The sequence below is a fragment of the Ovis canadensis genome, chromosome 22 (genome assembly GCF_042477335.2).
Source record: "Ovis canadensis isolate MfBH-ARS-UI-01 breed Bighorn chromosome 22, ARS-UI_OviCan_v2, whole genome shotgun sequence".
In the NCBI taxonomy this organism is placed as follows: domain Eukaryota; kingdom Metazoa; phylum Chordata; class Mammalia; order Artiodactyla; family Bovidae; genus Ovis; species Ovis canadensis.
This window is the reverse complement of record NC_091266.1, coordinates 50,959,524-50,972,494: the sequence shown is the minus strand read 5'-3', so window position 1 is coordinate 50,972,494 and position 12,971 is coordinate 50,959,524. Positions and strand designations below refer to the sequence as shown.

Here is a 12,971-nt window from a genome sequence, read left to right as displayed (position 1 = left end):
TAACCAGTACTCTACTCATCTTCACCCTAATATATCTAGATGTAAATTTAAAATGAAAATCTGCAAGAAGAACAGTTATTTGGGCTGTTAGAGCACGAAATATGCAACTTCCAGTAAAAATGACTAAATAATGAAACAGAATATCAATAGATATCATTTATGCTAAAATCTCATAGACCCTTCTGTATTTATTAGCATTTGGTTTATTTTAATCACCCGACATTCTGATAAAACTGTCCAAAAGACACATTACATCAAAGTCTAAATTATAAGAGACTTCCATCTGTTCACTTGTAGTATCTCACCCAGTGCTTTCCTTTTTAACACATTATCAACACTAAACTCTAAAGGAAAAGGCCACTTTATAAAATGAATACTTTAATTTGCATAATGCAATTTTTGCGACGTGTACATATAGTGTAAATGTCTAAATACAAATTAACTCAGAGTTATTGAACAAAGTTTTAAATAAAATCTGCTTGCAATTCTTATCTAATGACATTCTCCATTTTAGTCCCTTATTCCCATGTTTTATTTTACATTGCTACCATGTCCACATTATTCACTAATGTAACTCCCATTAGATAAATATTATGCAAACATAAAAAAGTAATTCAAACATTCAAAGTGAGTCATGTTCTATTAACATTTAAACTCAAATAAAATTGAAGTATCTATTATTATTAAAGCAACATATCACTGCAAAGTATACATCAACACAGTAAGTATAAAAACAAAAGGGTTCAATCTGATGAGGCAATAATTCAAAGCTTTTCTTCATTTTAAGTTTTTTATATTATTTTAGAATAGAATCATAAAGCTTTAATTATTTCAAAATATGATTGGTTACTGGAGAAAAATCTTAGGTAATAAAAACTTTTTACTTTAGTTTTCAAACTCCTTTTTCTTTACCTTTTACTTCTGCCTGGTACCTTGAAAAACAAGTGGATACTTTTCTCGCTTAATAAAAATTCAAAAAAAGAAAAAATTAATATGCATTTAGTTTAAAATCTGTATGGGAACTTTTTAGTTATTTAAGCTACACTCCAAAAAGAGAATCTCTAATCCTACTGAATACAATCCTTAATAATTTTTAAAAATTTTCCTTCAATTTGTTGACATCTAAAACACATGGAACATTTTGATGCTATCCATTAAAAGGTTAGTTTTTACTCCTCTTGACCTATTTTAATCTATCAACATTAATTTTATTTTCAATAGTCTACCTAAAATAGGCTCTTGACCTCATCACTAGTGAAACTTTGAGCCAGGTGATGATTTTTTGCATCAGCGCTATTTGTTCACTGTAGATGTTTACTTGTGTCCCGGGCTTCTCTATGTTAGATGCTGGTAGCAGTCCCACGGAGAAGGCAATGGCACCCCACTCCAGTACTCTTGCCTGGAAAATCCCATGGATGGAGGAGCCTGGTAGGCTGCAGTCCATGGGGTCGCTAAGAGTTGGACACAACTGAGTGACTTCACTTTCACTTTTCACTTTCATGCATTGGAGAAAGAAATGGCAACCCACTCCAGTGTTCTTGCCTGGAGAATCCCAGGGACGGGGGAGCCTGGTGGGCTGCCCTCTATGGGGTTGCACAGGGTCGGACACGACTTAAGTGACTTAGCAGTAGCAGTCCCACAGTTTTGAAAACAACCAAAAAATACACATTGCCAGATGTCCCAAAGCAGGAGAGAAATGCCTCAGAGAACCATAGATCTAAAGAAAAATTTTTTTTAATTTTAAACACAGACCTATAGACGATTTTAATGATAAAATGAAACTACTACTATCAACACTTCAGATTAAGCTTGCACACAAAGCATATAAATAAAACCTACGTCACAACACTATTAACACATGTCTGACAAGATTCTCATAGAAATGACTTCAATACTTACTTATACATTCCTATTTCTATCAGCACAGAAGATAATGTTTCTAGGTAGAGTCTTTTAAAATTAAGTTTTGAAAGAATTTTCCCAATCTTATCCATGGAAAGTAAAGGTTATTGGATTCAACATGGAATCTAGACTGACCAACAACATATCAAGAAGTAAGTGATGCCCTAGATATTTTCTAAGTGTCTTTCTTTTATAGTTGGCTTACAATATTGGGGCTTCCCTCATAGCTCAGTTGGTAAAGAATCCACCTGCAATGCAGGAGACCCCAGTTCAATTCCTGGGTCAGGAAGATCCCCTGGAGAAGGGATAGGCTACCCACCCCAGTATTCTTGGCCTTCCCTTGTGGCTCAGCAGGTAAAGAATACACCTGCAATGTGGGAGACCTGGGTTTGATCCCTGGGTTGGGAAGATCCCCTGGAGAAGGGAAAGGCTACCCACTCCAGTATTCTGGCCTGGAGAACTCCATGGACTATACAGCCCATGGTATCGCAAACAAAATTTTATAGGGCTTCCCTGGTGGTTCAGATGATAAAGCGTCTGCCTGCAATGCCAGAGACCAGGGTATGATCCCTGTGTCAGGAAGATCCCCTGGAGAAGGAAACAGCAACCCACTCCAGTATTCTTGCCTGGGAAATTCCATGGACCGAGGAGCCTTGTAGGCTTCAGTCCATGGGTTCGCAAAGAATAGGACACAACTGAGCGACGTCAGTTACTTACTTACTACAATATTGAATTAGTTTCAGGTATACAACATAATGATTCAACATTTTTTAAGATTATATATTCCATTTAACATTATTACAAAACAATGACCATAAATTCCGGTGCTGTACAATATATTCTTGTTGCTTATCTATTTTATACATAGTAGTTTATATCTCTTAATACCATAATTTTATTTTGCCTCTCTCCTTTCCCTTTTCTAAATGTCTTGATACAGGTAAGCTAATGATTATAAAGTAGCAGTGTTTTGTACAGGTAAGCTAATGATTATAAAGTAGCAGTGTTAGCTACATCATCATTTACCCGTAAATACTAACCATGCTGCAGTTACTGGTTGATGAAATGCATTTCTTGTCATCACACCACTGGCACCCATTCGTATTGGCAGTGCAGCTGGCACAATCTGCGTATCTGTAACATCTGTCATCAGAAGCAGCTGTGATACAAATGGGAGCCAGAACACATTAGGATGAAAAGAAAATGCCACACTTCTTAATTCACATATTTTTAACATCTGCTAAGAATCACGAGGACATTTTTAAACCATAAATATAATCATCAATATCAAAATAAGTTCTCCAATATGAAATCAGTTTTGTAATTTAATTGGATTTATAGGGATTTAAATACCTCCTGCCCTCATCTTGATTATTCACTCTAGCAGGATCCTACAATCATTTGACATTTACACATTATGGAGGAAGAAAAAGACTTAGAGGTATTTTATTAAACAAAATGTATTACTATACATTTAAAAGAAAAGATTATAACAAATGCTCATTGTTTATCATTCTTCATAAAGCTATCTAGAGACATCTGACTGATTATAGATTAGCAAAACCTGATCTGTTCATTGTAGCACAAAAAATATATAAAAGCCCCATTCATTTAAAGAAAATTGAAAATTTATATCCAAATCATTCTTTATAAATATTTACTATTAATTATTCATAAATCAGGGCATGCCAGGTGGCACTAATGGTAAAGAACCTGCCTGCCAAAAGAGGAGACATAAGAGATGCGGGTTCAAGCCCTGGGTCAGGAAGATCTCCTAGAGGAGGGCATGGCAACCCACTCTATTATTCCTGCCTGGAGAATCCTCAAGGACAAAGGAGCCTGGAGGAGTATAGTTCACAGGGTTGCAAAGAGTTGGGCATGACTGAAGCAACTTGGCATGCACATTCATAAGTTTGAATTATTTATTCAATATTTTACAATAAATATTGAGTTATAACAGGACATCAAAATTCTAGAAACTTTTTAGCTTTATGGGATGGTTTGACAATTCAGAAAGAAAAAAAGTACCAAATGCAGAATAATTTACTTCATTTTATTTCTTTGAAGCATACACTATATCTAAGAAAGGATGTATTTGAGTGAATTTTATACTTACATACAAAAATAATTCATATATATATGGCCATGTTACATGTCAAAATTGATATATTACTATTACACAGAGATATATGACTATTACACATTCAAAAAAGAAAACTAAAGATAGCTAAGAAAGATATTAAATTATTAATCACTGCTAAACTCAAACATTATGATTCTTAATTAGAGGATTATGAGTTTTTAATTTTTAAAAACTATTAAGGTAATTCTTATGAGCAGGAATGCACTTCCATTTCAAGTCAAGTAGAGATGCTTTATGTCAAGAAGAAGCAAAAAAATATTTCACCTGTTTTCAGAGGGCACTTTGCTCTAAGAATATTATTAGTATTCCCAGAGTCCCAAGATTCACAGTGATTTTTGTTCCAAATACATTTTATTCCTGGACCAGCATTTTTACAAAGTTCTTCATCTCTGAAAGCCTTGCAATTTGGAGGCTTGTATACAAGTATATCATTAAGGAGTACACTAGAAAATCCTCCAAATATATACATGGACCTATTAAAAATAAAACAAGAATCTTAAAAAAAGTATCTAATGAGTTTTTAAAATAAATTTAAATATGTATTTTACATTTTTTATCTAGGTAGGAAACAGTTTTAGAAATATATAGTAGCTATATGGAGATAACAAGATATAATTAAGAATTTCCATATAGAATTAAATTTTTTAATACAAAGAATTTAGAAATTGGATATAGAATTCTTTGTATACTGTTATTATCCTTTTATAAAATAAAACGACCAAGAGTAAAATAATCAAAAGGATTTTCAAAGTTTCAATTTGAAAAGAAAAGCCCAGATAATTACTGAATTACTACTACCAGCACCAAAGAAATTTGAAATGGCCTCAAAACAGCCTAATTTTCATTTCTAAAAATATTATTGATATAATAAATGGAAAAGATCAGAAAGTACTTGAAGAATATTTTTATTATTTAAAAAGCAAAATAAAAATCAACAAAATGCAATTTTCAACAGAGAAGCTTAGAGTCTTTATGTTTACACTCTAGATTTCACTTATTTCCATTACAAAAGCCAACTGATACCATTTACACAGTTTTATTTTTAGCATCATACTGGACAATTTTTACATAATTAGAATAAGGTAGTAATAAAATGACCTCATAAAAATGTCATTATGAATCTCAAATTTTAAGCTAATGGATGATCTAGCATGTTATTTATTGTCATGAGTCCACATTAATGAATTTTTGCTATAGAAATAGCAAAATCACACTACCTTACAGGAGGAAGGTAACTTAATGATCATCCAGTCCAAATTCCCAGTGAATATAAGGGTACTAAAGGCCAGATGGGCTTCCCAGGTGGCGCTAGTGGTAAAGAACCAGCCTGCAAATGCAGGAGACATAAGAGATGCAAGTTTGATCCCTGGGTCAGGAAGGTCACCTGGAGGGGGACATGACAACCCACTCCAGTATTTTTGCCTGCAGAATCCACTGGACAGAGGAGCCTGGCAGGCTATGGTCCATAACATCACAAAAAATCAGACAGGACTACAGGACTAAAGCAACTGAGCACACACGGATGAAAAAGCCAGATAGGTTAAGGGACTTGTCACAAATCACACACTCAGTTATGACACAACCAAAATGAGAACCTAACTGTTCTCACTTCCCTTGCTCTCCTCAATAGAAATATGTGGCTAGCCTTTCTATAACTTCAGACTGATTTTTTTTAGGGAAATCATTCATGATCTGCTCTCTGGAAAAAGAAATTCAGGCAGGATGAAAATTTTAAAGAGTATCTGAAGCTCTGTCTCAGCATCTTTCCTCTGATACTCCCCTGCCCCTTAAATAAATTTAAACAGAAAAGAAAGAAGGATAATGGTTAATGAACCAAAATTTATTTCCACAGTATCGAAGCGATACGTAAAACTACTGTCATTGATTACAAACAATAATTTGCTTAAAGAATAGCAAAATACGTGGGTGGTAGGACTGCTAAACACGCTTCTTTTACCCGTTAATGACAACTGCAGAGTGTCCAAATCTGTTGACATCTCTATGAAGATTTGGTTTCGGGAGTATTTTCCATTCGTCACAAGCTAGAAAAATGAAAACAGTAAAACAAAAAATGAAATAAAAGCACAATTTAAGACACATACTACAAAACAATCACTGGACAAATAAAGACACAATACTTAAAATTAGGAAACCTTTCATTAATTTCCCATGACCTACAATTTAACTTGATTTACTCAACTAGCATTATTCCTTAAATAAAAATAACTTCTGTCTAAAATTCTCACAAATAACTTTATATGTATGAGAATAAAGGAAATTAAAGGAAACAAATTAGGTGTACTTTATTTTGGAGGGTAATTTCAATGACATATAAAACAAGGTTCATATGGCAAAATTCATGAACATCAGTATTGGGAAAATGTATCATAAAGTTAAATTATTAAATCAAATTTTACATGTATGCAGGCAAAATTAAATAGAATATAAGTGAGAAATGCCTAAAATGGAATCATCAAAATAAAATGTTTAAATCAGTTTAATAATTTGATATTTCAAAAGAAAAGTTTTCATTTTATATAAAGAAGAGCTTTAGTTGCAAAAAAAATAGGAACAAATGAAAAAAATCTAAGTAGTTCATGAGCTACATAAAGATTATGGAAAGAAAAATGATTAAAGAAAACTTTTTCATTTAAATATAACCTCAGAATCTACACATATATTATTAGAGATCTTGAGATGTCAAATACTTCAGTATTCAATGACTAGAAACATTCTCAGGACAGTGTTCTAGATTTTATCCTCTTAGGTGTAGCCTATCTAAAAGCAGGCCTAGGTATTTAATATAAGTACATAGGTATGATAAGCTTTAAAAACATTTTTTTCCCACATTTTGGCAACTTAGAAGCCCTTCTGAAACAGAAAAAAATAATCTAAAATACAATTAGTTGTAACTGTTGAATTACTTGTTTTCCTACATAAAGAGCCATACATATTACGCTAGAAGTAAAATAATAAATTTGGTTTCAATTAAATATTATTACTAGTAAAGATCAAGGGAATTACAAAAAACAAAATCATAGCTTGGAAAATTAAACTGGAAGACTCGGAGTAATAAAATGTATCTTGGGTTGTATCTCCCACAGTACATAAATACCCTCCACCAAAGGGGTATTTTTTAGTTGATATAATCTTTTTAGTCCACGAAGTACATGCACTTATTAAATACTCTGAAAAAAAGAGAGTACAAAGGCACAGAAGCCTAACTTTACTAAATCCAGCATTTTCCCAATGTTTCCTCCATAGAAGCACTATTCACATAGCACCTATTTACAATCCCAGGAGAGCCAACACTCTGAAGATCACATTTTGAGAACTATTACAAAGGCCTACATGTAACATTCATAGCCTACCATTTTTTTACATGCTAAAGTTCACTTAAGAAATGTGCATTAATATGCACATAGTAATATTAAAAATTTCCAAGTGCTTTCATCTGCATAATTTAAGTAGTCTTTGTTAAGAATCCAGTGAGGCTAACTGAGCAGGTATCACCATATGCTAGAAATGAAGAATGATACCCAGGAGAAGTTAAGTAATGTCCTTAAGGCCCATTAGATTACCTTTGTTTTGCTATAAATTATGTTTATGAATGCCTGATTTATAAAAGTATATTGATGGGATTCTGAAAGATTATTCCCATTTGGAGAGAAGGGGTGACTTGTAAAGGGTAAAGACTTTGAAAAAGAAAAGAGATGAAAATGTTAGAGACAGCTAATGAGTTAGCATAGATAGATTTTAATCATGCCACCAAAACCCAGCACACACACACACACACACACACACACACACACACACACACACACCCCTCACATGGCCAATAATTCATAAACTGTGTGTTCAAGATAGTATTCCAACAACAGAGTCAGAAACCTAAATACACTTCAAGGAAGTGAAACAGAGTCAAATGAAAGAGTAGGACTTCTGGAAATTAGTTCATCATAAAAACCTCCAAAGAAGAATCATCTCCTGCATCATTTTGGGGACATCTGGAGTCCAAAAAAGAAAGTGACCCAATAATCTGAGCCTATCCAGAACTGAAGAATAAGTACTTTGGCCCATCATCCAAAACAAATCAGCAGGAGGGAGAAAAGCACATTTCAGAGATGAGAACCAGGAAAAATGCCCAGAGAAACCACTTAAGAAGTAAGCCAGGAAAAAGAGCTGAGGGAATAAAGGTCATTTTCTAACAATTAGGCCTTTCTAAGAACTCTTTCAGTTGTACAAGCTACTGTCTTCAGGAAAAAAGAAAAACTTTTAAGCACACAGAGTAGTAAAAACAATGACATTATAATTACGTACACACCAGGACCAGACTTGTCAAAGGCAGTATTTTACCATGTCTATGGTAGAGTTTTTAAAGAAAACATTACATATATGATGGCGGTTCCCTGGATACTCCCTTTCAAATTTGATTACTTTATGTCTTCTGTCTGGATGCAACCACTACCCTGTATTTGCTTATCAATTTCATATTTATGATCTGTATATTTTTGTAGGTTATAAAACTTTATATTAATACATCTGGTATCAAACTATGCAAACTATGTGGATTCTTCTCCACCTCGTTTATGCTGTTCAACTGTTGTTTTTTTGTTTTTCACCATTTTAACTATTTTTAAAGGGGACAGATCAGTAACATTAAGTACATTCACACTATTTAGAAATTATCATCACCATTCATCTCCAGGGCTTTCTTCATCTTACAAACTGGTAATTCTGTACCAATTAAACAATACCTACCCATTCCTCTCTACGCCAGCCGCTGGTAAGCATTATTTGACTTTTTTGCCTACAGGTGTGACTGCTCTAGCACCTCAAATGAATAAAATCATGAAGTATCTCTCCTTTTGTGACTGGTTTATTTCCTTCAGCATGTATTCAAAGTACATCTGTGCTGCAGAATGTTTCAGAATTTCCTTCCTTTTAACCCTGAACATTAATAATATACAAATTGTATGTTTATATGACACTTCTGTATATACAATGAAATATTAATATTATATTATTAAATTTATTTTATTCCATTAATATTATATTATATTTATATTATTAACATGTTATTGTATTATTACTATTTGACTGCTATAGCAGTCAAATTTGTTCTAATTTATTCTCTGACTGTGTGGATCACAAAAAACTGTGAAAAGTTCTTAAGGAGATGGGAATACCAGACCATCTGACCTGCATCCTGAGAAATCTGTATGCAGGTCAAGAAGCAACAGTTAGAACTGGACATGGAAAAACAGACTGGTTCCAAACAGGAAAAGGAGTATATCAAGGCCATATATTGTCACCCTGCTTATCTAACTTATATGCAGAGTACATCATGAGAAACGCTGGGCTGGATGAGGCACAAGTGGAATCAAGATTACCAGGAAAAATATCAATAACCTCAGATATGCAGATGACACAACCCTTATGGCAGAAAGTGAAGAAGAACTAAAAAGCCTCTTGATGAAAATGAAAGAAGAGAGTGAAAAAGCTGGCTTAAAGCTCAACATTCAGAAAACTAAGAACATGGCATCTGGTCCCATCACTTCATGGCAAATAGATGGGGAAATAATGGAAACAGTGACAGACTTTATTTTCTTGGGCTCCAAAATCACTGCAGATAATGACTACAGCCATGACATTAGAAGACGCTTGCTCTTTGGAAGAAAAGCTATGACCAACCTAGACAGCATATTCAAAAGCAGAGACATTACTTTGCCAACAAAGGTCCACCTAGTCAAAGTTATGGTTTTTCCAGTAGCCATGTATGAACGTGAGAGTTGGACTACAAAGAAAGCTGAGTGCCAAAGAACTGATGCTTTTGAACTGTGGTGTTAGAGAAAACTCTTGAGAGTCTGTTGGACTGCAAGGAGATCCAACCAGTCAATCCTAATGGAAATCAGTCCTGAATATTCACTGGAAGGATTGATGTTGAAGCTGAAACCGCAATACTTTGGCCACCTGATGCGAAGAGCTCACTCACTGGAAAAGACCCTGATGCTGGGAAAGAATGAGGGCAGGAGGAAAAGGGGATGACAGAGGATGAGATGGTTGGATGGCATCACTGACTCAATGGACATGAGTTTGAGTAAGCTCTGGGAGTTGGTGATGGACAGCGAAGCCTGGCATGCTGCAGTCCATAGGGTCACAAAGAGTCGGACATGACTGAGCAACTGAACTGAGCAACACTTTCTTTGTTTATTCATCCATAGATGGATATGTAGGTTGCTTCCAGATATGGGCTACTGTGAGTAATGCTGTGATAAAAATGGATGTACAGATATCTGTTCCTTTCCCTGTCATCAAATTTTTTTGTGTATATTCCCAGAAGTAGATCACTAGATCTACTACGTTTAAGCTAGATCACTGTTTAAGTTTTTGAGGCACCTCTATATCCTTTCCTATAGTGGCCACACCATTTACACTCCCCTCAGCATTGCACAAGCGTTCCAATTTTTCCACATCTTTGCCAAAAACTGCTATTTTCTATTTCTTGATATTATTTTACACCCATCCTAATGGGTATAAAGTAGTATCTCATTGTGGTTTTAATGATTAGTGATGATTAGTGATGTTGGGTGTTTTTTATATCCTTATTGGGCCACCTCTATATCTTCTTTGGAGCACAATTCAACAGAAAGCTTGTACATTAACTTGGTCAAACTTATTATTTTCCTTATGATTTGTGCTTTTTTACTTACCTCAAAAGATTTTAAAGATAATCTCTAATTTTCTTCAAAGATGTATAGTTTGGCTTTTACTATTTTTATCTTCAATCCATTTGGAAGTTATTTCGCATTTGTTACATGGATCTAACTTAATTTTTCCCATATACCACATTTCCCAGATACTTCTCAGTCTATTTCAATATACCAAATGCCTAGAACCATTTTTTGAACATTTATCCCTGACCCACTATTTGTCTCATTTCATTTCTATACTGCCATGGTTTATTTTTATTCCAGTTGCATATACATACACATACACACACACACACACACACACACACACACACACACACAAAGTTTACAAGTCAAATAATCCCACCAGGCTCACCACAAAAAATGTCTCCGGATCCTCTGCTACAGGCTGTGTGCTGTGTGCTGTGCTGTCATTTCAATCATGTCTGACTCTTTGTGACCCCATGGACTTAGGCTCCCCAAGTTCCTCTGCCCTTGGGATTCTCCAGACAATACTGGAGTGGGCTGCCGTTTCCTCCTCCATTCTACAGGCTATGAAAGCCCAAAATAGAAACAGATATAGCTGCTTCTAATAGTTAAAAAACACTTTAAATTACTAGAATAATACTGTATAAAATTAACTGAAGAATTCACCAAACCTTTTATAGTCCATTTAGGTAGGTGGAGGTGGTGGTGGTGGTGTAAGTCGTGTCCAGCTCTTTTGCGACCCCATGGACCGTAGCCCACCAGGCTCCTCTGTCCATGCAATTCCCCAGGCAAGCACACTGGATTAGGTTGCCATTTCCTTCTCCAGGGGATTTTCCTGACTCAGGGAATGAACCCAGGTCTCCTGTACTGCAGGAGGATTCTTTAGCACTGAACCACAGAGAAAGCCCTTTTAGACAAGTAAAGATTCCTAAAATAAGTGGCAGCCATGACCTTTCACCTAGTAAAAATAATATGTTAGTTGCTTACCAGTGCTATAAAATATTTAATTCTCAGAACAACTGTGAGGAGTAAGTATTTTTGTCACTATTAAAAATAGGGAAAGAGTCTTTAGGGGTTAGGTAACTTCCTTAAAGTCATTAAATATTAAAGTCAAAACAAAACCACATCTCTTCAACTTCTTTATGCTATACTGCTTTAACACATCATCAAAAGATCCTTTTTGATATAAACATTAACTTCATGAAAATAAAAATACAATAATATTGTTTTTTTAAGTACTCAAATCCCTTCAGAAGAAAAGCATTCAGTACACTATTTAATTACACATGAGAACAATTAATTTGGACAAATAATAATACAACACAATTCTACTAAAATTCTTTGCCTTTTAACATATGTAGTAGTAAGAGATGAAGGTTTTATAACTATCTCTAGAACATCACCTTCAATTTTACTAAATGTTCAAAAATAACTGTAGACACTATTTGTGGTAGACATTGGTGGTGCTCAACAAATATTCCAGTTCTCTTCCTTAAGGTCTATGGCAAAATGATACTTGCACACTCCTGAGAACTGGGATGTGACAGTATGACCTGTTTTAGTCAAGGAAATGCAAGCTACAGGGATAACGCCACTTCTGGATGGAGCCATTTAATTGCCAATGAAAGAAAATGTAATGTAGCCTTAACCTGCAAGTGATAGAGTAAGCAAATCTGTCCTCCCCACCATCACTAGACATGAATCAGGAGTGAAAATAAACTTTTATTGGTGTTAATCTGAATTTTGGAGATTTGTAATGGACATGGATATGTGCTGCCTAGGCCATCATTCAAGGCAGAAACTGTGTTGCTAAGAATGCTGTCAGTGAACAGTCATCTACTTAAGCTCACGAACTGTCTCAGGAGCAGAGTCACTTCATTCAAGGACAGATTTTTCCAAGGATGACCTATATGCAATGGTTGATTAAAGGAGGGTTTTAAATATCCCGCCATTTCAGCCCAATACCGAACAACTCTGAGCAATAATTTTATCTCTGGAGATCCTTGTAGGGCTGATTGAGGTTATCCATCCAGCATCACTTTCCCTTTGTCCAACCCTGCTTCCTCCCCTGCCTCTTTAGAGACACTGATCTTAAGGATACTCCCAATGGACATCATGAATACTAAACTCTATCATAAGAGTCTGTTTCCCAGAGAATTCAAACTATGGCATTTGGTGTCATGAGTGGTACAAGAATACAAGAAATAAGATGGAGTTTGGGAGCTAAAGCACAGACTGCAAGGATA

General features: G+C 34.9%; 1 protein-coding gene across 3 annotated transcripts in view; it reads right to left on the bottom strand.

Moving 5' to 3' along the window:
- ATRNL1 (attractin like 1) overlaps positions 1-12,971 on the bottom strand; it is an 809,337-nt gene that overhangs the window by 638,505 nt on the left and 157,861 nt on the right. For all 3 annotated transcript variants that reach the window (XM_069567614.1, XM_069567615.1, XM_069567616.1), the window contains exons 11-13: positions 6,003-6,087; positions 4,310-4,518; positions 2,943-3,061 (exon numbers count right to left, since the gene is read on the bottom strand). In XM_069567614.1, the coding sequence (XP_069423715.1) occupies positions 2,943-3,061; positions 4,310-4,518; positions 6,003-6,087 (413 nt within the window). The remainder of the gene's footprint in view (positions 1-2,942; positions 3,062-4,309; positions 4,519-6,002; positions 6,088-12,971) is intronic.